This window comes from Rhinolophus hipposideros, assembly GCF_964194185.1.
Source record: "Rhinolophus hipposideros genome assembly, chromosome: 3".
NCBI classification, from domain to species: Eukaryota; Metazoa; Chordata; class Mammalia; order Chiroptera; family Rhinolophidae; genus Rhinolophus; species Rhinolophus hipposideros.
Window position 1 is genome coordinate 105231071 of NC_138049.1, and position 27516 is coordinate 105258586.

General features: G+C 39.7%; 2 protein-coding genes across 2 annotated transcripts; both read left to right on the forward strand.

Moving 5' to 3' along the window:
- Window positions 1–16887: 16887 nt before the first annotated feature.
- LOC308493556 (histone H3.3A-like) lies at window positions 16888–17298 on the forward strand (the record flags this gene model as incomplete). Its single annotated transcript, XM_081039863.1, has 1 exon — window positions 16888–17298. The coding sequence occupies one exon, from the start codon at window positions 16888–16890 to the stop codon at window positions 17296–17298; it is 411 nt and encodes a 136-aa protein (XP_080895989.1).
- An 8091-nt stretch (window positions 17299–25389) lies between these two features.
- On the forward strand, window positions 25390–26143 carry LOC308495244 (replication protein A 14 kDa subunit-like). The gene has a single exon (XM_081043168.1). The coding sequence runs from the start codon at window positions 25403–25405 to the stop codon at window positions 25766–25768; it is 366 nt and encodes a 121-aa protein (XP_080899294.1). The 5' UTR covers window positions 25390–25402; the 3' UTR covers window positions 25769–26143.
- The last annotated feature ends 1373 nt before the right edge of the window (window positions 26144–27516 follow it).

Sequence of the window (27516 nt, forward strand, 5' to 3'; positions counted from 1 at the left end):
CCTCTAAGCCGTTCCTACCTTGGCCTATGAAGACGTGAACAAACACTAACATAGTTTCTAACAACTCAAGGCCACAACCCTATGCTGACTCTTGCCCCCTTAAAGTACCTGCCTGAGAAAACTCAAAACTGTTAGAGGAACTTACTGTTCGTTCCAGCCAACATCTGAACAGAGGGCCCCTGTCTCCAAGCCACTTTGGGAGGGCAGGAACCTAACTTGGATAAGAGCCAGTAAACAAACCCAAATGGATATCACATGGGTCAACACCCCTTTCCCACTTTTTGTAATTTTTCACTTCCCTGACTTTAATGAGCTCTCACTCACCCCCCTCCCTATTTCCTCATTCTCCTTTTATTTTTTTAAATTTTAAAATTGTTTTTATTTTTAAAATATTTTTTATTAAAATACAGCTAACATACAGCATTGTATTAGTTTCAAGTGTACATCATAGTTATTCAACAATACCCACCTGGCTTTAACAGTGTTACTACCACGCTATTGATTTTATTCCCTATGCTAAAGAAGTGATCACCATGGTAAGTCCAGCAACCATCTGACGCTGTACCACGCTATCACAACATTATTGATCCTTTTCCCTCATTCTCCTTTTAAAACGCCCCGTTACCTCTGTACAAATCATAGTGAATTCCATTCACACTGGACTCTTGTGTCTATCACAATAGTTTATTACTGACTAAAATGTCTTTACCACTATAATTAGTGTCCAGCTTTGTTTATGTTTGACATGACCCCGAAATTCTACTCCTAGGCGTATACCCAAGAGAAATGAAAGCATATGTCCACACAGAAACTTGTACAAGTTTTTTATCTGCATTATTTATAATACCCAGAAGGTGGCAACAGCCTGATGTCTATCAACTGATGAACAGATAAACAAATTGTGACATACACATAGAAAGACATATTATTTATGCATAAAAAGGAATGTAGTACTGATACATGCTACAGCTTTAATGAACCTCAGACACATTATTCTCAGTATAAGAACTCAGACACAAAAAGTCACATAGTATATGATTTACACAGAACGAATGGGGACCTGGAGAATATGGAGTGATTACTTAACAAATAAACATTAAGAGTTTTTATGAGGAGATAAAAAAACTTTCAAACTAGAGAGAGGTAGTGGTTGCATAACATTGTGAATACGTTAAATACCATTTAACTGTATACTTTAAAATGGTTAAGTCTATGTTATGTGACTTTCACCTTTAAAAAAAAGCACAATTAAAAGTCTCTCACAATCCTATTGCCTGTCTACTCTGTTATCCCTTCTCAGAGGTAACCAATGTTCTGTTGTTGAAAAAACTCCATTGATAGTTACTTTTAATGAATAGAAGCTTTTAACACAAATTTATCGGTCTTTTCCCTTAGGGCTTGTGCTTTTTAAGTATCTTATTTCAGAAATTCTGTCTCATCCCAATAACCTACTGTTCTGTATTCTATATTTTTTTTTAAGTTTAAAAATTTTGCTTTTCACATTTCAGTCTTTAATCCAGTTGGACCTCCTTTTTCTGTATGGAATCAGATGGAAATCTGGTTTTATCTTATTTTTCATATGGATAACCAATTGCTTCAGCACAATTTATTGAATACTCAATCTTGTCCACAGAACAAAGACAACATACCTATGTCAAATATTGGACCTTTGCATACATGCATGATTTTTTTTTGTAAGTTCTCTATTCTGCTCTACAAGTCTATTAGTCTACCCTTGTATCAATACCAGACTATCTTAATTACTAAATAATTACCATAAGTCTTGATATATAGTAAGACAAACTTTCAAACTTGTTATTTTAGTTGTTCTTGGCCCTTTGTTCATCCATATAAATTTTGTAATCAGCTCATGATGGCCAGAAATACTGTTACTGTGCATTTTTTATTAGAATTGCGTTCGATTTATAGATTTATTTGGGGAAAGTTGACATCACTGTAATATTGTCTTCTCATTCATAAACATGGTATATCTCTCTGCTTATTTAGGTGTACTTTAGCACCTTTCAATAAAATGCTATAATTTTAATCAGAAATTTCTTGAAAATTTTTATTTGAATTATTCCTAGCTATCTTAAATTTTTTATCACGTTGTAAAGGGCTTTTATAAAGTTATATTTTCTTACTGTCTGCTGCTGATATAAAGGAAACCAATTGTTTTGCTTATTAATCTCATATCCAGCAACATATCCAAGCTTTCCTATCTATTCTGATAATTTGTTGGGCTCTCTATGTAGATGATCAAATCCTTATAAACAATACAATAATTATTTATGCTTTTCTTTCCTTTTTTATTGTCAGGTTAGCAGTGTGCGCGTGCACACACACACACATTGTTTGATTTGACTTGCATAAATTTTGTTTAGGATTTTTCCAACTTTGGTTGTCAACAAGATTAGCTTATAGTTTTTCTTTCTCGTACTGTCTTTGTTTCGTGTTATTAAGGTAATCTTAAGTCTTACATAATAGTTTGAAATTATACTCTCTTCTTGTCTCTGGAAAAGCGTATGTTGTTGTTTTTTTCAATGTTGGTTATAACTCTGCATCCAAGTAATAATTTGTATAAAACAGTGAGCTTCTAGACCCCCCACTCTTTTGCTGGACTAATTTTTACTCATCCTTCTCATTGTGAACTTCACATCCTTAGAAAGCTCTTTGCTGTCTCATACTAGATTAGGTGTCCCTGTTCCATACCTCTCATAGCACATTTTATTTCCTTTCTCCTAACTCACTTCACATTTCATTGTAATGTCTCACTAAATGTCAGCTGGACCACAGGCTGCATGAGTCAGGGACTTAATTTTTGTTCACCACTACTTCAGTGCTTAACCATCAATAAATATTTGTTGAGTGTTTGATTACGTGAGTGAGTGAAAGAAATAGCCTCAAAATGAGACATGAATCAAGTTATCCCTAGATACGGGCAAATTTGAGCTTCCTGTGAAGACCTTTTGCTTCAGAACAAGGAGATGATAAGGACCAAGAAAGACAAGGACCCCAGCTATGGAAGCAGAGGCCTGTGGAAGGAGGTGGATGTGCCATCTTGATCCCTCTGTGTAGAAGCCAGGGATAAAAAGGCAGAGATGTGTCAGCACCTCGAGTCACATCATCACTGGAGGGCTGCCAGAACCCTAGTGGCTCTACCAGAGGTGGTCCTGGACATGTAGGCATTCTGGGATGGTCATCATGCCATCTGAGAGTCAGGTACTATGCAGGGCCGTGGGGAAGACCCTAGAGATTCTCTCACAGACAGAGACTGGGGCTTGAACGGGGCTAGATTTTTCTTCATACTGCAGACAGAGTCCCCAAAATATGTTTAAGTTTTCTGGGTTTTAACTTATTTTATTGTTTTGTGCTGCGTGACCAAATTTTATCCGTACCTGAGAAATTAGATTACACTTTCAAAATTCCCAAATCCTCTTGAGGCAGAGATGGCTCAGTGGCTTCTGGAGACCCCTGGAGACACCTCCCTTGCCAAGTCCTCGTCCCTCTGACTCATGCTCAGTGACTATCATGTTCATTCTGCATTTACACCTCAGTACCAAGAAGTGCCTTGGACAGAGGTATGAGAAAGTCACTCATGAAGAGACAGGATTTCCTGGGCATCCCGGCTTACCTGTCTTATGTGACTTTGTGACTTATGTGACTAGCATCGTTTGGCGCCTTGAGCTTCAGTAACTCTGAATACACTGGCAAAGAGACCTTTAGCCTTGCAGTGAGCATCAACAGGCCCTGCTCCTAGGTGGTGCTCTGTTCATTCATCCAGTAAACTCTGCCTGAACACCTCCTGTGTGGGAGACCATGGTTGGGTCAGTCCGTGGTATCCACCTAGAGAGCTATTTCCGTGTGATTCAGAAATCTTGATCTGTAGAGTAGAGTTAAAGACTTATGGCTAAAACCTGCTATTTGGTAAATTTCTTTCCCATTGTTTCAAAGGAGAATAAAGGGAAGATGGGAAGAGGTGCTTGAGAGGGCTTGTTTTAAGAGTGTAGTTTGATGGGGCAGCTGGGTGGCTCAGCTGGTTAGAGCGTGAGCTCTGAACAACAGGGTTGCTGGTTTAATTCCCACATGGGATGGTGGGCTGCGCCCCCTGCAACTAAAGATTGAAAACGGTGACTGGACTTGGAGCGGAGCTGTGCCCTCCACAGCTAGATTGAAAGACAACAGCTTGGAGCTGATGGGCCCTGGAGAAACACAGTGTTCCCCAATATTCCCCAATTGGAGAAAAAAAAAGAGAGCAGTTTGACTAAATTGTTGAGTGAGGTCATTACAAGGTGTGGTAATGATGACAGTTTTTTGTTTTTTAATGCAAGTCCCTGACTTAAGTCTGATCACAGCGGCATCCACTTCAAAGATGGCCCTCTTGAATAAACACATGACTAGGTAAAGAGCCAGGCCACCTCCCCCTGTCTGAGACTCTTGTTTTAGAGATTGCTAAAATCAAACTAACCTTGAAAATTCCCTGAGCCAATAAAACCAGTTTAGTCATACAAGCAAAGCTTAAAATAGTTTATTTTGTAAAGCTAACTTGACCTGGGTCATTTCTTGCTTATGCCTCTGGAAATCATAAGCAAAACTTACACTGTTTTCCAAGGTTGATATAAGGTAACCACTGACCAATTTCCTATCATTGAAGAAAATTCTAATGCAACAAATCACTGTGAAGAATAAACAGGCACTGCTTTCTCACTATTTAAGCTGCTTTATAACAACATACCCTTGAGCTTCATTTCCTGTTTTGGTTTGAGTGTTCCCCATTTGCAAACTTTCTTCTTGATGTGTACACAGTAATCTTTTACTACTACTTAAGTGATTCATTGGTTTTACTTCTGTTATTTCTGAACTTCCGATAAGATTTTTGTTGTTTTGGATAACCAACCATTTAGCCCACTTGTTTTTTCTCTTCTTGCACTTTAAATTCCCACTCTGATGTTTTAAATTCACCAGTAAAGAGTGAGCCCCGGAAACCCTATGCCACCATCCTTGACCTCAAAAGCAGAATCCCAGGCCCCCACACACACATACACTCTCTCTCTACCCATGACCTCCCTGTGGCCTTGAAACGGGGCCTGGTTGGCACCCTCACAGCAGAGGCCTCTCCATGTCCCTGGCCTCACCTTTCCTGGACCTACTTACAGCTTAACAATAGATCATCCCCCTGGGGCTTGAGCTCGGAATGTCCCCTATTCCACCCAGTTCCCTGTTTTAGAAAATTACCCTGAACTTTAGGATTAATACCCTCAGGTTTATTGGTCACAATCTAGTAGTCTACCAGGCTGCTCCCACCGTTGATTGCTGACTCCACCAGAGAGCCACGTTTCCAGAGGGAAGTCTCCATGCAGACCCCCGAAACTGTCACTAGAGGAATGTCCACATTTTCCATTAAATACCTCCAGCCAGTCTGAGAATGGTAAGTCAGTGTTTGGAGGTGTTAACCCACTGCCTTCTCAGACCCCTGTGCTCTGATAATAAATGCTTATTCTATGACCCAACTCCTGTGTCGGTCTATTGGCTGAGCGGCACAGGCAGCATGAGCCCTGGACTTGTTTGGCCTCGGGTTTCAGCCCTATGAATGAGTATTATGTAGTTTCCAGGTCCTGTAAGTAATAAACCTTTTTTTTTTTTTCAGTTTCCTGATGGTTATTGCTAAAGGGCTTCTTGCAATCATGATAAGAACCACAGAGCCGGTGCAACCACAACACTGGTTATTGATAGGCTGAGATCAGCACACAACATGGCATTGCTCACTGCATAAAACTCAGGGAAACCTTAGGACTAGCCTTGCATCTGAGGTCCTGACTCTTCTCTGAGTTAGACATATATAATGAAAAAGTTTAAACTATTTTGAGAATGACCAAAATGTGACACAGATACACGAAGAGCAAACTATTAGAAGAATAATGCCAACAGACTTGCTTGATGCAGGTTTGCCACAAATCTTCAATTTGTAAAAAAACTCAGTATCTGCGATGTGCAATAAAGCAAAGCATAATAAAATGAGGTATGCCTATATTATTTTACTGCCAGATGTTCCACTTTTTCACCATGGGAGCCTTTAAATGTATTATTCTTCAAATCAACTGACTCATACATGAAAGACTTCAGCCTCGCACAAGATTTGGAAGGCAGACATTATAGTAGGTAAAAGCATGCACTCTGGAGACAAAGCCTGGGTTCAAACTAAACGTCCAACATTTACTTCTCTGGACCACATGGAAAAATAGGGCTAATCAGAGTCCTGCATCAGTTAGGATACATTCAGATGCTAGCAGAGAAAACTCAGTTAAACATAGACAGTAAGTTGTTTCATATTACAAAAAGGTTTAGAGGTAGGCGCTGGTAAAGTCCCTTAACTATCTCACCCAGGCTCACTTCATCCTGCTCCATCATCTTTAGTGTTCTGGTTTTTTGGGCCCTCTGTAACACTCCACTGATATTCTTGGCTCATGGGAAACTTTGCTCCTGCACCTCCCAGATCAATCAGAGTATTACTGTTTGGGTGCGTGGGTGGGGGTGGGATGGACAGGGGACAGTAGCCCTGTGGTGATTTGGACTGCTGTTCCCAATTTTTTGCTTTCTTATTATTTCAGTATACCTCCATGCCCTTTGCTGTGTGACTTGCTGTGTGGGTCAATATAATATCATAGGACATGATGCAAACAGTTACTTTAAATGTGTTTTTGTAATTTGACTGGGTCTCTTGCACTCCTGTGATATGAGGAAAAGCAAATTCCAGATATCCACTGCCCCTTCAGCATGGGTCACAGAATAAAGATCGTGGACCAGAATGAACACACCCAGAAGCCTGCATGGAGCCCTACCAATCCCTGTCGTGCCCATATGTCATTTGGTTGATTCGACCAAACCACAGCCACCTTCCAGCACCATGCACATGAAAATAAATGTTTGTCATTGTAAGCCATCGAGATCTTGGGGCTGTTTGTCACACAGCAAAAACTGACTATTGCAAGCCATTTTTCAGGCCCCAGCGATGTCTAAACTGTTTAGCAAGATCAATTAATTATCTTTCACCACCAACAGAGGTGTGAGGAAATATTGTTTGTCTGTAAGCAATGTGGTCTTTCTTATAACTCTCATGCCTTGGGTAGCAGTAAAAGCTCAGTTGTTTTAGTGCAATGCCATAGAATAAACAGGCTGTTCAGATACATGTTTAGTCTCTTTGGAGAAAAATGCTCAGTCTCAGATTTCTCAGAGGTCTTCCCTCCTCCCAGGCTTCTTGACAAGTAGGTCTATTGGAGGTGCATGGAGAGAGGAGAGGTTTAAGCAATCTCCTGGGGGGCAGGTGTAGGAGAATTGGGATCCTCATGCTCTCAGTGTATCCTTTGGCTCCTTTGGTTTATGGATCAATATACATTTGGTCATATTCACGCTGCTGGCCTTTGGCTAAAGTCAGCACTTAGAGTATCTCCTGGGTATCTATTGGCTGGGTCTGATCTCATTGGTACTCCCTAGCTGACTCAACCTTCCTGTGGCTCTGGGAAGCCCATTGGACCACCTAAATCTCCATCATATTCCTCATCCAGTCCCTAGCCCAAGATGTTCCAGCCATACACCTCTGTTGTCCATTCACTGCCATGGCAGGTCCATAACTCTCAAATTGATCATTGGAGAAAAACTGGAAGTGCAAACTAGACCCTTTCTCCCTGCTGATTCACCCTGGTTTGCCCACTTATCTATATTGGTTACAAGTTTGTACCAACTTCTATGATTTCTTCTATTTTCTGGATGTTTCTGAAGCTATTCCTCCCTATTCCAAGTTAATGCTCTTTGATTCCTATCTCTCTCTCACCTCCCAGATTTCCTCTTCAATCCCCAAGACAAAGCGTATCCTTGGCTTCTAGGCTCTAGCTGCTGCTTCAGAAGACGTGGTGCCTTCTGCGAGCAATCCTTGAGGTAGGTGTAATTATCACCATTATGGACAGATAAGAAAATCAAAGATGAGAGATTAAACTACTTCCTCTTTGGTAGAAACATGAATCTGGGTCTGGATCTTGATTTTGTTAAATGGGAGCTAAATAAATTTAGAAAATTTTTTCTACAAGCCTATTGTCTTGTTGAAAAATTCTACTTTGAATATCAATAGACGCATATTAGCTCTTTTCTTCTCAAACAATCCTAATCTCCTCACAAGCAGATTGATGCCACAACCAAATAAGGAGGAGGTCATTTAGTTGCTAAGGGCAAAGAAAAAAAACACATTAATAGTTTCTCCATATATTACCCATTCCAGCTCTTTGTTTCCACCTGACTTCCCTACTCCAAAGTCTAGGGAATTTTTATCTAGTTCTTTGAATGTGTGTGCATGCACACGTGTGCTGGTGTGTACATATGCATATGTATGAGAGTATACATGCATATGTGTGACATTGTTAAGAAAAATGAACTCTCCAATTCTTCCAAAATTGTTTTCTTATGTCATGAGTCTTTGGCTTTTAAAACCCCAAAGTCAAAAGTTTAACTCATTTGTAATTGGTGTTCTACTGTCATTCATTTCTTGAGCTAATAAGGCCAGGATCCTTGTTTTTTTGTGATGTGAATAAGATAGGAGTTACAGGGTATAATAGGTTACTGTTTTTAAAATCTTGTGTCTCCAGGATCTAAGTCAATGGCAATAGAGCTAGAAAAGAGGACAGTGATGGTGACCCAACCAAACTACCACTGAGCTATCTAGCCCACTCTCTCCTCTTTTGACTTCTCTGAGTCATCACCCTGGCTCCAACAATCTCCAAATGCAGGAAAATGAAGATATTTTTGAGTCTCAGCCATATGCCTGACAATATGTTATGTACTTTCATATACGTTACCTCATTTTATTCTCAAAGCAATCCTTGAAGGTAGGTATTATCATTCTCACTTTTTAATGATGAAGGAACATAGACTGAAAGAGGTTGAATAAATTATCCAAATCCTTACAGCTGAAACACAAAGGCAGTGGGATTCAAACTCTATCCCCTGTGATTCCTAACCTCACCATCTTTCCCTACGTTAAGGTGCCCCTTGAGAGAATGTGCCAGCTTGACACAGGGAGGACTCGCTAAAGATGAATATTTCCTTCCTTTAGGAGTTAATTTTTAAAACAAGCTTAAAAGTAAGTTTATCTGACTTTAAACCTGGCTTTAAACTAAAGGTGTCAGATTTAACTCTCTTCCAAGAAATATCACAAGAGGGAAGTCCTTTGTCCCCTTCCATGTGTTAGAGGGAGCACATACTAGGATGGGTCAGAAACCCAATCTGCAGGTAGTATTTGGGGTAATTCCCACTGTAATCTTTAAACCTAGGCTTTTGAAGGATACAACAATGTATAAAGAAAACAGTGCCTATGGTTCATATTTTTAAAAGATTTTTTAAAATTCTAAACTGCATATTTTCTTTCAGATCACTGTCATGCAGGGTGTCATACAGGGTCTCAGCTCCCACTCCCCCCATAAAAATGCAGGATATGGTGAGGCCAAAAAGGAACACCCACGGAGCCATGGAAGGAGAGTCATACCACTATAGACTCACTGGCGGCCGGGGGAGACACATGAAGTAGGATCCACACGATCCGCAATCCACCGCCCACTTTACTGCCTGCCAACCAGCCAACCAACCAACGCAGTCATGGCAGTTATATTAGTGGCCAATTGGGCAACCAGTTACAGCCAACAGCCAACCAGTCACAGCCCACGACCATCCAATCACAGGTGATGACCATTTACTACCTGAGTCAGCACCTTTCCAGGTGAGGCCCAGAGCCTGGAAACTGAATTCCTGGCTCTGTCCTCACAATCACCATAGGAGCTGCCCTGTATGTTTTGCTCTTTTCAAGCACTGTCAAAATGTCATCAGACCTTCCTGGTCTGTAGAGGAAATGCCTCCAACACCAAGAACCCAAAGTTCCTCTTTTGGTTCAGTTTAGGTTAACGATTGATGTAAATAGATGGCCCCAAATCTTGGTGTATTAAAGAAGTAACCATTGTATTGTTTCTCACAGTTCATGGGTCAGGAATTCTGGTAGGTCATAGCTTGCCTCTGACCCACGTGATGTCCAGTGGGGCCAGAACATCCCTCAGGGCTTCTTCACTCATATGCCTCAGCTTGGAGGGCTCTAGTGGCCAGGGAGACTGAAACTGCTCAACTGGGGTCACACTCCTGAGGCCTCAGTTCTTTGTTGTGAAATCTCAAGTTCTGTCCATCTCCATGTGACCTCTCTGTGCGGTCATTCCAACAGGGTAGACAGACTTCTGACTTGGAGACTCAAAATTCCCAAGAGAGGAAAAATGAAAACTACCAAAGTTTCTTAGGGCTTAGGCTCAGAACTGGCACATAGTCATGACCACTGGTTAAATCAGATGACAGGGTCAGCACAGAGTCAAGGAGAGGGGACTATATGAAGTTGTGAGTATCGGGAGGCATCCATTAGGGATGACCAGTGTAACAGACGACCACAGGTCTCAATCTGCGTCAGCCAGTCCAGACAAAAGTTCCCTCCCCTGGTTGTTCTAGACGACCCACAAGAGACCTTACATGTGTTCATAAACATCAGCTGTACCCCACCCCTTGAAGTACCTGCCATGTTCCTCCTCACCTATCTGGTTCAAAGCCCATAGTTTTCAAAGCTTCTCAAGGAAGCTTTGCTGTTACATCAACTGATATCCTACAGAGAATGTTGTCAGAATCCTCAGGAACATTATCACATTACCGCAGTATCGCATTGGTGCTGTCTGTGACAAACTAGGACAATAAACCGCATCTTGGCAGCTGGGCCCCACAGCAGTGGAACTTGTATCTAGAGTCCCTGGCATCTCTCAACAAACAGCTCCTTCCGCTGACACCCCAGGCCTGCTAATCACTGGCATTCAAACCCCTACTAGATCCTGGGGTGGCGGTGAGCAGACATCATGTTACCCCTTCTCTTTCCTATGGATATACGTCGGAAGGTTAACGCGCTCAAGCTTCGAAAGCAAGAAAGGCAGCAGGTGGAAGGGGAAGATGTCTTCACCAGCCAGACAAAATGTCCTGTTACTCAAATAATTGTATGACAATCTCTTTCTGGCAAATTGCTGGAGAGGTTTTCTCCCAATCTACTGGAGTTGGAGAGTAAATGTCACAACGTCTATAATAAAATAGCAGGTCATAAAAGGATTCAGAGGGAATCCTGATGAGGATTTTTTTTTAATGACACAAAATCACAAAGCAAAGAGAATAGAGGAAGTCAACAGCAACAAAATGTTGGAAATTGGAAAGCTGAAAACCAAATGGTAACTGACTTAGTAGATCAGAGAAAGCTGAGGAAAGCAAAGAAGCAACCAGGTTTATATCACAGAAACTGCAAAAGGAATTACTGACATCAATTACCTGTGGAGGTGAGTATGGGGCTAAAAACAGAATGTTTGATTGAAAGGCTACTTAAGGAGCAGTTAAACCCCAGATACCTCTCCTCTGAGAGCAGGTGTGTGACTTCCCCTCCTAAGCCAGTAGAATCCTGAGAATCTATACCTTAGAAAGTACCAATTAGAGAGTCTCTGTATTGGGGGACACCAGACAGCAAGGGTGTCATCCTCAAATAGGAGGACGAAGTAAAAGTTTAGAATTTGCCACTAAAGCCTGATATTCCCAGCCTTTCCCCGTAGCTCACAGAACCCTGGCAGCCAGACTGAAACTCTCCAAAGAAGTGGTTGTCCAGAAAACATTACAATGACAAAAGAAAAGACCTCTAAAAATACAGATGGGATTCCCAAGTAATAGCTCTGCTAGGTCACTGTATCGGACATCGCTGCCTCACCCATATCCCCAGGGACATCCTACTTCAGTGTATTCCTGCTGACTTCCGACTGCCAGTATCTGAGTTTCTCAAGGTCTCTCTGCAAAGACAGGGAAAGGTACTCTGTCTTTGAGTAAACTATGAGTGCTAGGATATTAATACTTTCCTTCCCAGGAGCAGCTCTCAACCAATGACTGTCAGTATTTGATGTATAAATGCCCCAGCTGCCTTGCCCTTGCATGCAATAACTCTGAGGTGTGTGTTTTCTCCATTTCCCCAAGGTCTTTCTGTAGGATTAAGGCCTTAGTCATCCTCAATTAGCATTATGGATTCCTTCTTTACCTGTCTCACTTCCCTGCTCCCTTACTTGTGTTTCCACTGAATTCTTCCATTTGAATACATGTCTCGGGGTCTCTTAGTTTGGGAACCCAAACTAAGACAACCACATCAGAGTTAAAAAGTCCCATGCAAAGTGAACAGGGCTTCTCATCAGCTTTTTAGTACCCCACCCTTAAATAGAAGCAGACAGCCAAGGATCACCGGAAATTTAAGAAGAAAAATTTAACTTGAAATATAGAGATCAAACAAAACAAAGGTAAAAGAGTAACTGGGAGGAAACGGAGACTAAAAAGGGAGTGAAAACTTATAAAAAATATTAATATCTACAAGAGAGTTAAGAAATTACATTCATGAAATATAAACAGAGCACTATAAAATAACATTCAGAGAACAAAACAGAGGTCTCAAAAATTAAAAAGATATATATGATAGCAGAAATGAAAAACATGCTGGAAAATTTGGAAGATAAAATTGATGAAATCTTCCAGAAAACAGAGCAAAAAGAAAATAATATGAAAAGTGAGAAAAAAAGATTTAAAAGTTTATAGATTGTGAGGTGTGTAAATATCTAATCACTATGTTGTTTTGTGCACCTGAAACTAATAATTAAAAAAGTTTAGAGAAATAGTCAAAGAGATCCAATATCTGATTTGGGGAGTTATATAAAGAGAGAATACAGAAAACAGTTGAAAGGATATCATCAAAGAAATAAAAATAATTTAAGAAAATTTTCCAGAACTGATATTACACGAGTTTTTTTTAAGTGAAAAGGCCCAGCACATTGAATGAAAATATGCCAGTTCCAGAGTTATATCATTTTGAAATTTCACCAGTGAGGACAAAGAGAAGATCTTAAAAACGTTTAGAGAGGATATGGAAGGTTTTATACAAAGGTTCAAGAGCCAGAATGTCATCTACTGGAAGCAGGAACACAGTGGAACAATACCTTCAAATTTCTGAAGGAAGCTTTTTTCCAATCTAGGGTTCTATATGAAACCAAACTATTAACTCAGTATAAGAATAAAATAAGTACATTTCAAACATGCAAGATCTCAAAGCATTTCCTTCCCATGTACCTTTTCTCAGGAAACTTTTAGAGGATGTACTCCGCCACAACAAGGAGATAAACAAAAAAAGATGATTTGATATGTATGAAATGGATCCAACACAGTAGAGGAGGAAGAGAATTCTCAGGAAGACAGTGAAGGGAAACCCCAGAGAGCAGGGCTGTTCAGCAGGCCTGGAGGGCATCCAGTCCTCAATGGGGCCAGAAGCTTCAAGAGGGAATTTCATTCAGAAGATGTGATAGACTATTTAATGTGTTTGAACAAATTAAGAAGAGATACATACTGGGGGATAGTTGGGGTTCGAACTAGTGGTAAGAACGTAGAAACAATACCAAAAGGCAATTACAGGTCCAGGTGTTGCAGAAAAACGGCAAGGACCGAGAAACGCAAGCAGCATGCAGAGATCAGGAAGAACACAGCTTTATTACCACCCCCCCACCCCCCCACCCCCCGCGGGCTCAGTGGGATCCTTCCCAAAAGAATGAGCCCCTAGCAAGGTTTTGAGCAGGTTTTCATGGGTTGGGGACTTCCTTGAGTCGGGGAAGGGGTAGGTGTCTTCTGGTTGGCTCAAGGTGTGGCTTGGAGGGGGTTATGCGGAAGTGGGCTGGGGGACTTCTCTCTCCCCTGGGCCACCTTTTTAATTCAGTTCCACGTGGCAGGGAACCATTTTAAGGTCAGTTTCCCCATCACAGGGAAAATGAGAGCTTATGCAGTAACAGACTCATAGGTGTGGTCAGACTCATAGGTAAACAATGCATATCTATCTAACCAAAATGAGTTATGTTGAACTGATAGGGCAATGAGAAGCGGGCAGATGAGGCAGTAAGGAGAGGGTGTGTTGTTTTCCATAACAAGCCCATAGAATTATTTGAATCTTTAAAATATGTGCATGAATAATTTTGATAAAAAATAATGAAATTGTGAGGTTAATAACAAAATAAACAGCTAAGTAAAATAAAGGCTGGGACCTCTAAACAGGAATGGAGGTGAAAGCAGGGATCAGTGGCCTGCTGTTTTTTTTGTAAAAAGGCTCACAAGTTTATGTGACTGTGTCAGCGGAGCCTCACTGGGATGTCCAAGAGAGGACTCCACCCAGAGCAGCCGGACCGGGCTCTGGTCTCCGTGCAAGAAAGAATTCAAGAGCGAGACAGATGCAGGAAAGCGAAAGTTATTTATTGAAAACGAAAGTACACACCAGAGAGGAAAGTGGGTGAACTCAGAGAAGACTCCCTGGAGGAAGTCACCATGGGGGGTGGGGGAGGTACTTATCCCTCCCAGGGTGAGAACTGGTAATGTGCCATTGATGTGGTTCATTTATCTCCCCCCCTGGGCGAGGCCCTCCCGTTCCTGCTTTTTCTTCGGTATTTGGTTCCTCCAGAACTGTATCAGATGCAAGATGGGAGTTGCAGGGACCACAATGCATGAGATTGTAATGACATTATAATTAGCTAAAGGTCAGGTCCCAGTCGTAAGGTCGTAAGGATCAGCCCAGCTGGAAGAAACTGGTTCTTTTTTTTCCTCCAGCTACAGGCACTCTATACATTCAGTTGTAACTCTATACATTCAGTTACTTGTGTAACCAATGAAGCATCTCATCTTTGTACCCTGGAGGGGGGTGTCAATTTCCTAGGCTACATGTCCTGCCTCATTTGTTTTCCAGTTTCTTCACTGAAAATTTTGTATTGATGTATAACATGCATACCCAATGTGTACATATCATAAATATACAGCTTGATTTTTTTTTTCACAAAGTGAACTTCCACCCAGATCCCGACACAGAATATTACCTTATCGGATGGCCCCATTCACTCCTTTCCAATCACTACCCACAAGGATAATCCCTCCCTGACTCTAACATTATACATTAATGTTGATTATTTTGTATTTTATATAAAAAAGAAAGATTAGAGCATAAATCAATGAAATTGAGAACTGAAAAACAATAGAGAAAAATCAATGAAACCAAGAGCGGGTTCTTTGGGAAAAAATCATTAAAATCAATAAACCTCTAGACAGACACATAAAGAAAAATTCTGCTTGAGACTTTACACTAGCTACTCCTTTTCCCTGACACGCTTTGACTGATTCATTCTCCTAACTTCCAGTCCCCTTCAGGAGCCCTTTCCAGGCCACTCTTATCAAGTAACTCAGTGTCTCCCTACACTTTCTCTCTCTCTCTCTCTCTCTCTTGCTCTCGCTCTCGCTGTTTATTTCATATCACTTACTACCATATATATATATGTATATATATATATGTATATATATATATACGTATATATATATATATATATATATATATATATATATATATATATATATATATATTACTTCTGAAGCAGTACTTTGAGCCTATGGACTTGTAGATTGTAATCAGGTAACAGCTTTCTCCTTTTCCCCCACTGCCGCTTGGAATCTGTCCTGTGGCCTAGTTCTTCCACCGCCTCTGAATGATACTCAGGAAGCATTATTAGCTCAATCTCTGGTATAAAAAGCCCTCTAAACTTCATTTTAAATTACCGTTTCCATGAAAATAAAAACTACCCCAATAACCAGCTCTAATGCATCTTTTGGAGCAAAAAATTAATATAAGACCAGGTCTTATATAAAACCTGGTCTTATATTCTAGTAAAATAAGACCAGGTCTTATACTATTTTTTGCTCCAAAAGATGCATTAGAGCTGATTATCCAGCTAGGTCTTATTTTCGGGGAAACATGGTAAGTTTCTTCTCTCAGCAAGCTAAGATTGGTTTGACGTGGAAAGCGGCAGTGTGGCTGGCTGCTTCTTAGAGCATTTCTTTCCATCCTCTCTCAGTATCCTATTCTTCCCATTGAAGCCAGATGCAGGGAAGTAAAAGGAGGAAGTACTTTACTTAACCAGCACAAACCAGAAAAAGTTTCGTTTCCTCTGGCTGTGGTAGATGTTCAGATGGCTTTTGGCTCTTGTGGGGTGTTTGTGGACCTACATAGCACCCCTAGTTGCTGGCTATCTCTCTCACCTGCATTCTGTATCCCAAACCTCTATTTGTCTAGGTGTTGAATTGGCTGCAATTCTCCACCACTTCTTGAATCCAGGACTTTTGCAATGTGCCTTGGCAGCTACTCCATCAAAAGGTGGAGTTTGTTTCTATACTCTTGAATCTGGCTTGGCCTTGAGACCTGCTTTGGTGAATAGAACAAGGTGGAAGCAATCTGTGCCAGCTCTGAACCTAGGCCTCAGGCAGATTTGTACACTTCTGCTCTCAATCCTGGAATCCCACCAACAAACAAGCTCAGGCTATTCTTCTGGATGACAAGACATGAGTCCCAGGCTCCTCTTGTCACCCCAACACCAAGCCACCCCGCAGAAGCCCAGCTATCTAACTGACCAGCAGCTGATCAAACATGAGTGAGCCTTGCTGAGATTAAAAGATTTGCATACATGAGCCCAGCCCAGCCCATACTGGTGACCCACAGAATCACTACACTGAGTTTTGGGGTAGTTTGATACACATAAATATGCTAACAGATACAGCCTGTTAAGAAGTTATCTGTGAGGGGGGTAAGTTTCCCCGCCTGCCCGCTTACCCGGCTCCGAGCCCCGCTTGCCGTCAACCCCGAGTCGGGCCCTGGCGGTGTGGGGAGGGGACCCCCAGCCCCTCCGGCTTGGCCCACAAACTTTTTGGCCCAGAAATAGAGGTAAGTAAGGAGGTCTCTATACCATGGCTCGTACAAAGCAGACTGCCCGCAAATCTACCGGTGGTAAAGCACCCAGGAAGCAACTGGCTACAAAAGCCACTCGCAAGAGTGCGCCCTCTACCGGAGGGGTGAAGAAACCTCATCGTCACAGGCCTGGTACAGTGGCACTCCGTGAAATTAGACGTTATCAGAAGTCCACTGAACTTCTGATCCGCAAACTTCCCTTCCAGCGTCTGGTGCGAGAAATTGCTCAGGACTTCAAAACAGATCTGCGCTTTCAGAGTGCAGCTATTGGTGCTTTGCCGGAGGCAAGTGAGGCCTATCTGGTTGGCCTTTTTGAAGATACCAACCTGTGTGCTCTCCATGCCCAACGTGTAACAATTATGCCAAAAGACATCCAGCTAGCACGCCGCATACGTAGAGAACGTGCTTAAGAATCCACTATGATGGGAAACATTTCATTCTTTAAAAAAAAAAAAAATTTCTCTTCTTCCTGTTATTGGTAGTTCTGAATGTTAGTTATTTTTTTTTCCACGGGGTCAAAAGGTACCTAAGTATATGATTGCAAGTGGAAAAAGAGGGGACAGAAATCAGGTATTGGCAGTTTTTCCATTTTCATTTGTGTGTGAATTTTTAATATAAATGCGGGGACAACGCATTAATGCAAGTCAAAAGTTTCAGTGAACAAGTTTCAGCAGTTCAACTTTATAACAATTATAAATAAACCTGTTAAATTTTTCTGGACAATGCCAGCATTTGGATTTTTTTAAAACAAGTACATTTCTTATTAATGGCAACTAAATGGTGTTTGTAGCATTTTTATCACACAGTAGATTCCATCCATTCGCTATACTTGTCTAACTGAGTTGTCCTACATGCAAGTACATGTTTTTAATGTTGTCTGTCTTCTGTGCTGTTCCTGTAAGTTTGCTATTAAAATACATTAAACTTAAAAAAAAAAGTTATCTGTGCCAGCTGGATTCTGGTTCATAATTTGCATGGCTTTATCTTAAATATTTTTGTGTCCTTAGGATTTTTTAAAAGCCAAATGACAGGACATGATTGTTTGTTTTGGTCTTGCATTCCGACTTTTTCTTGGCGTAGGTTCTTTGACTCAAACTTTGTGAGGTGGAGATTATTATTATCCTATGTTTACAGTTAATTGAGTCAAAAATTCAATAGATTTGTCCAAAGTCACCCAGCTAGCAAGGGGCAGAGCTGGAATGCAAACACAGACAGTCCAGCCTCACAGCTGATGCCATAAAACCCAGCTACTCGGTTTCCTGACACATTGACAAGTATTTCCTGGGATATATGTAAACCAAGTCGAGGAACCTGGGTTTAAAATAAGGCATCTATACATTGTACCTCCAGCCTTTACTTTCCAAAAGTTATTTTTAAATAACAGGCAGCACTCTCCAATAGACAAAAAGCTCTTTCAAATCAATAAGAAAAAGACTGACAATCAACAGAAAATGGGCATAGGACATGAACTACTTACAGGAAAGGAAATCCAAATGGTTTTTCAACCATTTGATTGAAATTGAAACATGCTCAATTTAACTCTTAACTTACAAAATATAAATTAAACAATAATGACATGCTATTTTTTGCCCATCAGATAGACAAAAATAAAAAAGTTGGATAACACACTCAGTTGGCAGGGGTGAGGGAGGAAATTGGTACTGTCACACATTATTGGGAGGGTACACTGGTGCGACCTCTACAGAGAGAAATTTTACAATACCTACCAAGATTAAATATGTACACATTCTTTGAGTTAACAATTCTACTACAAAGACATATGTCTACACTGGACTTTTTTTAGAATCAAAGGGAGCATTAGTACAAACAAGGACTGGCCCAGACATCTGCCTGTACAGTCACCCTAACCATGAAATACATACAAGGATATTCACTAGGCTTCGCTTTCTCAGATGGTAAAGTCTGTTACCACTCTTTTCTCTGCTATGCCAGTTTTCCAGTTTCTAAAATCTTGGCTTCTCTGTCTGATAACACCTCTTCTCCTGTTCTCTTTGTCCCTGTAGGCCCGTGCCTTTTTTATTCCCTATCTCCCATTTTAGGGGGGTTTGGGCATGAGGAAAGAGAGGTAAATGCGCAGTTCTCAAAATTTAACCAAAACAGCTTAAAATTGCCTTTGTATTTGAAGAAATAAAGTTAGAATTTGTCGTTGGATCAAGATTTACTTTTGTTTTGGGAAGGACTACTTTTGTAAACCTTTTATTTAGCATTAGTTCATTTATTAATTCATTCAAAAATATGTCCATGTGTCCAGTATACTGCATAGACTGGACAAGACAGCGTCCGTCTTCAGCCTCACAGAGCTTGGATTCCGGTTTTAAGAGAGTGACAGATGAAGAAAAGAAAGCTAACAAGTAAATATCATAAACTGTAACAAACAGTATAATGAAAACAAATAAAAAACCGAGATAAACAAAAACCCTATCATCCTTTTCACATCTGAATAGGAGCTGTTCTTATTCATGGCGCCCATCCCTGTCCCCACCACCAGTTTTTCAACCAACTCCAGATGGGCTTCTGCCTCTTACTCTCTCTAAATTCCCTGATGATTTCCATGTACCTAAATACAGCAGACTTTCCAGACCTCCTCTCATTTGATTTCCCAGCAGCAGATGACACGTGGACTTCCACTTTTTTGGGACACTTGTCCGTGGCCTTCATGACCCAACAACACTTTTCTGATACCCCTCCCACCACCTCTTTGATCATGCCTGATCTCCACTGCCTTTATCCTGACGTTAAATACTGGAGCTGTCGGCAGCTCTGTCTTGAACCTTCTTCTCTTCTCACTTTACAATCCTGGAAGATCTCATCTTTAAGAACTGGAAATTTTAGCACTCACTTTCCTGTCTGGACTCCACCAATAATCCTGATGTTATTTTTACATTCAGCCTTGACTCCCTTAATACTTCATCCTTTCCCAGCACTCTTGGCAAAGTCCTCACTCTCTGCCAACTCTGTCACTGCACTCACGTGGCAGAACATATCCAGAGGGAAAGAAAACCCACAGCCATGCTGACTGGCCTCACCTTGAATTTATGGGAAGCTTCAAGTAGACGTCACTGCTGCCTGACAATCATGTAACACTCCCCTAGTCTGGTGCTCTGCTTTTCACCCTAGACTGTGTAGATCCCAAGAAGTGCATAAAGACCTTACACGGGGCACGAGGGCATGGCCAGTGATGAAGTATCTATTTTCTCATCTTCGACTTCTGTCTGTCCTTTTCCTAAAACTGATTTGCCTGAAAACTCCTCTGCAGATCCTCATCTCTCTCCTCCTATTTTAAACTTCCTGTTTGCCATTCTCCCAAGGCAGCGAAATGTAAGAACGGCTGGGTTGCTAAACAAAAGTACAATTTGAAATCCTTTTTCTTTGTTAAAGTAAATGGTTCTAGTGATTGACTAATGAATCCTTTAGCAAGTCAGGTGGTGTCTAATTCTTTGCTTTTAGCAAAATTAAAAGAGAATCTAATTGAGTTGTCAGCTTGAATATCATTAAAAATAACTTTAATGATGGTTCATTATGTGAATTTTGGCATATCATTCAGAAGATGTTCAAAGAAGTGAATGTCATTGCTATAACAAAAGTATTTCCATTCCTATGTACTTATTTATGTGAACGAGGAATCTCAGCTTTTACTATGATGAAGAAAAAATAAAAAGAGAATTGATACTAAATGCTATCTTATTCCAGCAACATGACTTAGTGATGCATAAACTAGTTACAAACCCATTAAAAGATGCATTGCAAATAAATTTAGATTTATATTTAATAATTTATAAATTATCAAAATTTATAATATACTTATGTGATTTTGATCAATTTGTGATATTCCTAAAGGTTCAATCCAGAAGAAGAGTTTAAATATTTAGCTTGTTATGATTAAAAGAAAAAAACAAAAAAAGATTATTATTATTTATTTATTTGTTTATTTTTAAGGAAGGCACAGCTCACAGTGACCCATTCTGGGATTGAACCAGCAACCTTCGTGTTATTAGCACCATGCTCTAACCAACTGAGCTGACCGGCCACTCTTAATTTAAAAAAAAATATTTTTTGTTGCAGAAAAATATAGGAAGATCAATATAAGACTTTTAAGTATAAAATACATTAAATTAGGATACAATTCTGGAGAGGAAGTGAATGAAATATGAATTCGTGGAGAAAAATAATGTAAAATGTTTAACTGTTGAAGAAGAGTTTATTCATATGTATTTTAAAAGGATGTTGTTGAATATCAAACAGATATATCATTTAGATTCTACTGGATACATGTAAAAGAGTAATATAAACTGTCTTATTTTAAAATGTCAATATTTACAAAACATCAGAATTTTTTCACTCTTTGTAGTTATTTAAATTCCCAAGGGAAAAAATAACTATAAAGTAAAAAATATGCAACGGCACATACCTTTCCAAAATGTTTTTAGGGAACATGCAAGCAAAAAAAAAAAAAAATTAAAGACTGATTAACTAGTCCCAGTACTGCTTTTATACCCAGGCAGGAAGGGACTCTGCCTTGAGCTCCATATTTTAGAGGGCTTCACATGTCATAGCACAAAAATAATAAATTTGGAAAGGACATCTCTGTTATTAAGGATCTGATGCTTAGTTTTAGCACAGTGTATCACTTATCTATTGCTGTAGAAGAAATTACCCCACAACTTGGTGGCTCAAAACAACACACATTATTATCTCATGGTTTCTGAGAGTCAGAAATCTGGAAGAACCTTAGCTGGATCCTCTACTTCAAGGTCTCTCACAAAGCTGCAATCAAGGAGTTCCCATTGATCTCAGCTGAAGGCTCACCTGGGGAAAGAAAGATCTCTTTCTAATTTCACTCCCACGGTTGTTGGCAGGATTCAGTTCCTTAAAGGTTTTTGGACTGAAACTATCAGTTTCCTGTTGGCTGTTGTCCAGAAGTCACCCTCAGTTTCTTGCCATGTAGGCCTCTCCAATGTGACAGCTTACTTCATCAAAGCCAGCAACAGAGAGCATCCCAGCAAGACAGAAATCATGGCTTTTATAACTTAATCTCAAAAGTGACATCCCTACGCTTTCACCATATTGTAGTCATTAGATGCAAGTCGCTGGATCCAGGCCACACTCAAAGGGAGGGGATTACACAAGGGCAAGAATATCAAAAGGTGGCGGTCACTGGGAGCTGCCTATGATATACAGCATGTGCATAAGTCTAAACATCTGCTGTTATAATTAACACTATTCAGGTCTGAATGAAAGGTGTGTCCATGCCTCTTGCTCTTTATCATTGAAACAAAAGGTCATGGTGACCAAATGCTGTGAAGATTTATAGGTTGTGTTGCTGCTAACTATAGATGGTTCTATATTTGCAATGCAGAGAGAATTTAGCAGTGATAGTGATTAGGTAAGAGGAAAGACAAATTAATTAACTTGTCAAATCTCTCTCAGATAGTATGAAAGCAATACTTTCTTACATATTTTCTTACATATCATTTCCCAGTAGGACCACAGTTGTACATGGCACCTGAGGAACATTTTCCCATACTAAACCATTTATATTATTCTTAAATTTGTATGTATGTGTATGTATGCATTATAAGCACGACATATGAAGTTACACTGACAACTAAATAGACATCCAAATGCTTGAATTACATATAGTTTTATTTTTTATAATAATAGTTAATCAGATTTAACTAAAATTTCAAAAAGTTAAAATTTCAAATGTCAGCTTTCTATAAATAATTTTTCATATTTATTCAGTATAATTTGAATTTTACACTAATTTTAATAGATGATTTAAACAGAAAAATAGCATTTGAAAGCATGAAAATTATTTTAATTTTATATTAACTTCAATTAATATCTTTATGAAAATATATTCAAATTTTGTCAAGTTTGAATAGTTAGTTGCATTTAACATTTAAGTTATTTAGCCCAGTAATGTCGATAGAACATAGATTATATGAAAATCTTTATTATAACAACATAATTAGTGACTTTCCTAAAATGAAGATAAGAAAAACAAATTTTATAACACATATATTTATTAATTTATAAATAATTCATGTCTTTATTTTATTACTTATGTCTACCAACAGAATACCTACCTACATGTGGTAATAATTAAATGTAGTCATTTTGATATTCTTCCAATTGTGTTGCTTTACACACATTCTTCAGTTTCGTGGTTATGAAAGTACACTTGTCCAGGTAAGAGTAGAGAACATACTTAACAGTTTATTAGCTTGATTATTAAAAATTTTTAAAAATATATGAGCCTCCATTTTTTATGACTGATTTTTTTATTTTTCAATTATAGTTGAAATAATTATACTTGACATAATTAGTTTCAGGAGTACAAAATAGTGATTAGATATCTATATACCTTAAAAAGTGATTGCCCCTATAAATCTAGTTTCTATCTGGCATCACTTAGTTATTACGCCCAATGGATGGTCTCAACAGGCACCAGAGTCCTCTGGGGCAAATCCGCTCAGTGGGGTAAGCCCCACACAGCAGCCTTAAGCTGTGAATGTGGCCAAACGCCACACCCAAGCAATCAGCCTGAGGGTCAATCCGACCCACTGACACGCCAATAGCAATCAAGGCTCAACTATAACAGGAGGGCACACATAACCCACACAAGGGACATGCCTGGCTCACCCAATGCAGGTGACCAGGGAGACTGTGCCAGAGCCCTACAGGGCACTTACTACATAAGGCCACACGGCCAAAACTGGGAGACTATGGGAAAGATATTAGGAAAATTTGCCTTCATTGGCTGATGTTAGCTTTTGTCCGTTAGCTTTTTGTTCCCTCACATGAGAGACTGCATGTGAGGTGACAGTTAGCTTTTGTCTGTCAGCTTTTTGTTCCTTCACATGAGGAACTGCATGTGAGGTGATGGTTAGTTTAGGATTAAGAAAATTCTCCCTCGTCTCATTCCTGGCAGGAAAGATATGAGGTGATGAAGAGTTTTTTTGTCTGTTTCACCCACATCAACAAATGAGGTTAAAAAGTAACTAAGTTATATCAGAATGACGTGACAGACACATTGCCAGGCTTTGAAAGGCCTTGGGCCAATGGTCCCAGGCGAGAACAGTAGGTACTGTTTGTCTGAATAAACTGGCCCTACAGCCAGTTAAGCAGTATTTTTATCATAGTAACTGCCGAACCCTCCCAGAACTGGCCATTCCCTGAGGGGGAAGCAGGAACAAGGAGCTTGCCTCTAGGGTACATCTGAAAAAATGTATAAGACAGACCTCAGTTGACAGTGAAAAAAAATTTTGGTGATCATTGGTGATATTTCATTACCCTAACATTTTGGAAACTTGTATACAACATGCAGCTTACAACCTCAGGAGATGCTCTAATTTCTATCCGCAGACCTAATGAGGTCTGGCTGGTTCCTGACCTCTCCAGTGTTGTTCCCCATGGTTAGCCTTTTTGAGAACTTGTTAGCATTTTAGAAACTTATGTACAGTTTATAGCTTGCAGCATCAGGAGGTGCCCTGACTTCCAGCAACAACCACAGCAACGGCAACAATAGCAGCATTCTTGAGAACTTGTTAGCATTTGGAAACTTGTATACAGCTTGCAGCTTGCAGCATGAGGGGATGCCCTAACTTCCACCAATAATGACAACAACAACAATGGAAACAGTGACAGCATTTTTGGAAACTTGTTAGCATTTTGGAAACTTATGTATGCAGTATGCTGCCTGCAGCTTGCAACATCAGGAGATGCCTCAGTTTTCCAGCCACAGACCTGCAAAGGTTTTGATTCCTGACCTTGGCACTGTTGTTTTCCCACAGTTTGGTGAGCTTTTGACATCTACTGTAATAGTTGCTATCCTATAAAATTTATTTACTGCTTTTGGATACTCCTTATTGATGTTATTGGTATATTTAGCCAAGTGATTTTTGATCAATAGTAAACATATGTTGGGATCTCTTAAACTTGTGTGTATGTGTACTTCTTTGACATGACACTGTTATCAATGTATATAGTTTAGTCTTAACTGCCTTTACCTTATGTCATTTGCGCATTCTTTTAATTGCCTTTGTCTTTTGCTATTGTATGTTGCTAAATAAGTTGATGAGATATTGCTAAATAAATTAATTAGTCCCACTCTAGCTTGTCCTTCCTCTATTTTTCCCTGCTCATCATTACAGAGACATAGCAGATCTACCTAATTCACAGAAACAAACAAAGAGAGGCAGCCAAAATGAGGAAACAAAGAAATACATCCCAAATAAAAGAACAGGAGAAAATTCAAAAACAAAAAAAAAAGAACTAAATGAAATGAAGGCAAGCAATCTACCAGAGAGAGTTCAAAACAATGATTATAAGGATGCTCAAGGATCTTATTTAGAATTTCAACAGAAAGATAGCAAGCATAAAGAAGGACATAGAAACCATAAAAAAGAACCAGTCAGAATGAAGAATACAATAACTGGATTTTCACTCTTCTGCTTGTTTTCCGCCGGCCTCAGAATTAACCCCGCAATCATGGTGGAGGTGGTAGACTTGCCTAAGTCCCGCATCAACGCCAGCATGCTAGCTCAGTACATCGACCGGCCCGTCTGCTTCGTAGGGAGGCTGGAAAAGGTTCATCCCAGTGGGAAAATGTTTATTCTTTCAGATGGAGAAGGAAAAAGTGGAACCATTGAGTTGATGGAGCCCCTTGATGAAGAACTCTCTGGAATCGTGGAAGTAGTTGGAAGAGTAACAGCCAAGGCAACCATTATGTGTGCATCTTATGTTCAGTTTAAAGAAGATATCCGTCCTTTCGATCTTGGACTTTACAATGAAGCTATGAAAATTATCCATGAGTTTCCTCAGTTTTTTCCTTGGGGAGTTGCGCAATATGATTGATCTTGATTACAAATGAGCTACATCGAAGACTATTAAGGCCTCGGATATTTGAGGAAGAGGTTCTGTTATTTTTTAATATTTAATTTGTTCGCTTTTTAATTTCATTTACCTAACTTTATTAGATATTCCAATATGCCATTTTTGATAGAACTGGTATATTGACAGTTCTCACCTGTATGCTCATATAGAATCACTTCTCTGGCATATGGTCAGATCAGATGAAAGAACAGAGCAGTTGTCTGAGTTTAGTTTTCTGTTTTATTAATAAAAGTTTAAATGCTAAAAAAAAAAGAATACAATAACTGAAATGAAGAGTGCACTAAAAGGAATCATCAGCACACTAGATGAAGCAGTGATTTGGAAGACAAGGTAGCAGAAAACATCCAATCAGAACAGCAAAAAGAAAAAAGAACCCCCCAAAATGAGGATAGTTTAAGAGATCTCTAGGACAATACGATGCGTAATAACATTTTCATCATAGTGGTACCAGAAGGAGAAGAGAGAAAGCAAGGGATTGAGAAATTATTTGAAGAAATAATGACTGAAGGGGCTAGCCCGGTGGCTCAGGTGGTTGGAGCTCCGTGCTCTTAATGCCGAAGGCTGCTGGTTCGATTCCCACATGGGCCAGTGGGCTCTCAACCACAAGGTTGCCGGTTCGACTCCTTGACTCCCACAAGAGATGGTGGGCTGTGCCCCCTGCAACTAACCACTGGCAACTGGACTTGGAGCTGAGCTGCGCCCTCCACAACCAAGATTGAAAGGATAACAATTTGACTTGGAAAAGTCCCGGAAGTACACACTGTTCCCCAATAAAGTCCTGTTCCCCTTCCCCAATAAAATCTTAAAAAAAAAAAAAAGAAGAAAGAAAGAAAAAAAAAGAAAGAATGACTGAAAACTTTCCTAACCTAGCAAAAAAAAAAATAGACATTACAAGTCCAGGAAGTGCTGAGAGTCCAAAACATGGTGAGCCCAAGCAGGCCCACAACAAGACACATTATAATCAGAATGCCAAAGGTTAAAGATAAAGAGAGAATCCTAAAGGCAACAAGAGAAAGGTAACCTCCATGTTTCCCCCAAAATAAGACCTAGCTGGACCATCAGCTATAATGCGTCTTTTGGAACAAAAATTAATATAAGACCTGATCTTATTTTACTATAATATAAGACCAGGTCTTATATAATATATAGTATAAGACCTGGTCTTATATTAATTTTTGCTCCAAAAGATGCATTAGAGATGATGGTCTGGCTAGGCCTTATTTTCGGGAAACCACGGTAGTAACTTATAAGGGAACTTCCATAAGATTGTCAGCTGATTTCTCAACAGAAACTTTGCAGACCAGAAGGGATTGGCACAAAATATTCAATGTGAGTGAAAACATGGACGTATAACCAAGATTATTCCACCCAACAAAGCAATCATTTAGAATTAAAGGACAGATAAAGAGTTTCCCAGACAAGAAAAAGCTAAAGGAGTTCATCATCATCAAACCAATATTACAAGGAATGTTAGAGGAACTTCTGTAAGATGGAAAGAAAAAGATCAAAATTATGAACAATAAAATGGCAATAGCTACATATCTATCAGCAATTACTTTCAATATAAGTGGATTAAATTCTCCACTCAAAAGATATAGGAGGGCTGAATGGATAAGAAAGCAAAACCCTTTCTACAATATATGCTGCCTACAAGAGACCCACTTCAGATTGAAAGACACACACAGACGAAGTGTAACGGGATGGAAAAG

What these genes read in the sequence shown, in the direction of transcription:
- LOC308495244 (XM_081043168.1), top strand. Translation starts at nt 25,403, where the DNA reads ATGGTGGAGGTGGTAGACTTGCCTAAGTCCCGCATCAACGCCAGCATG.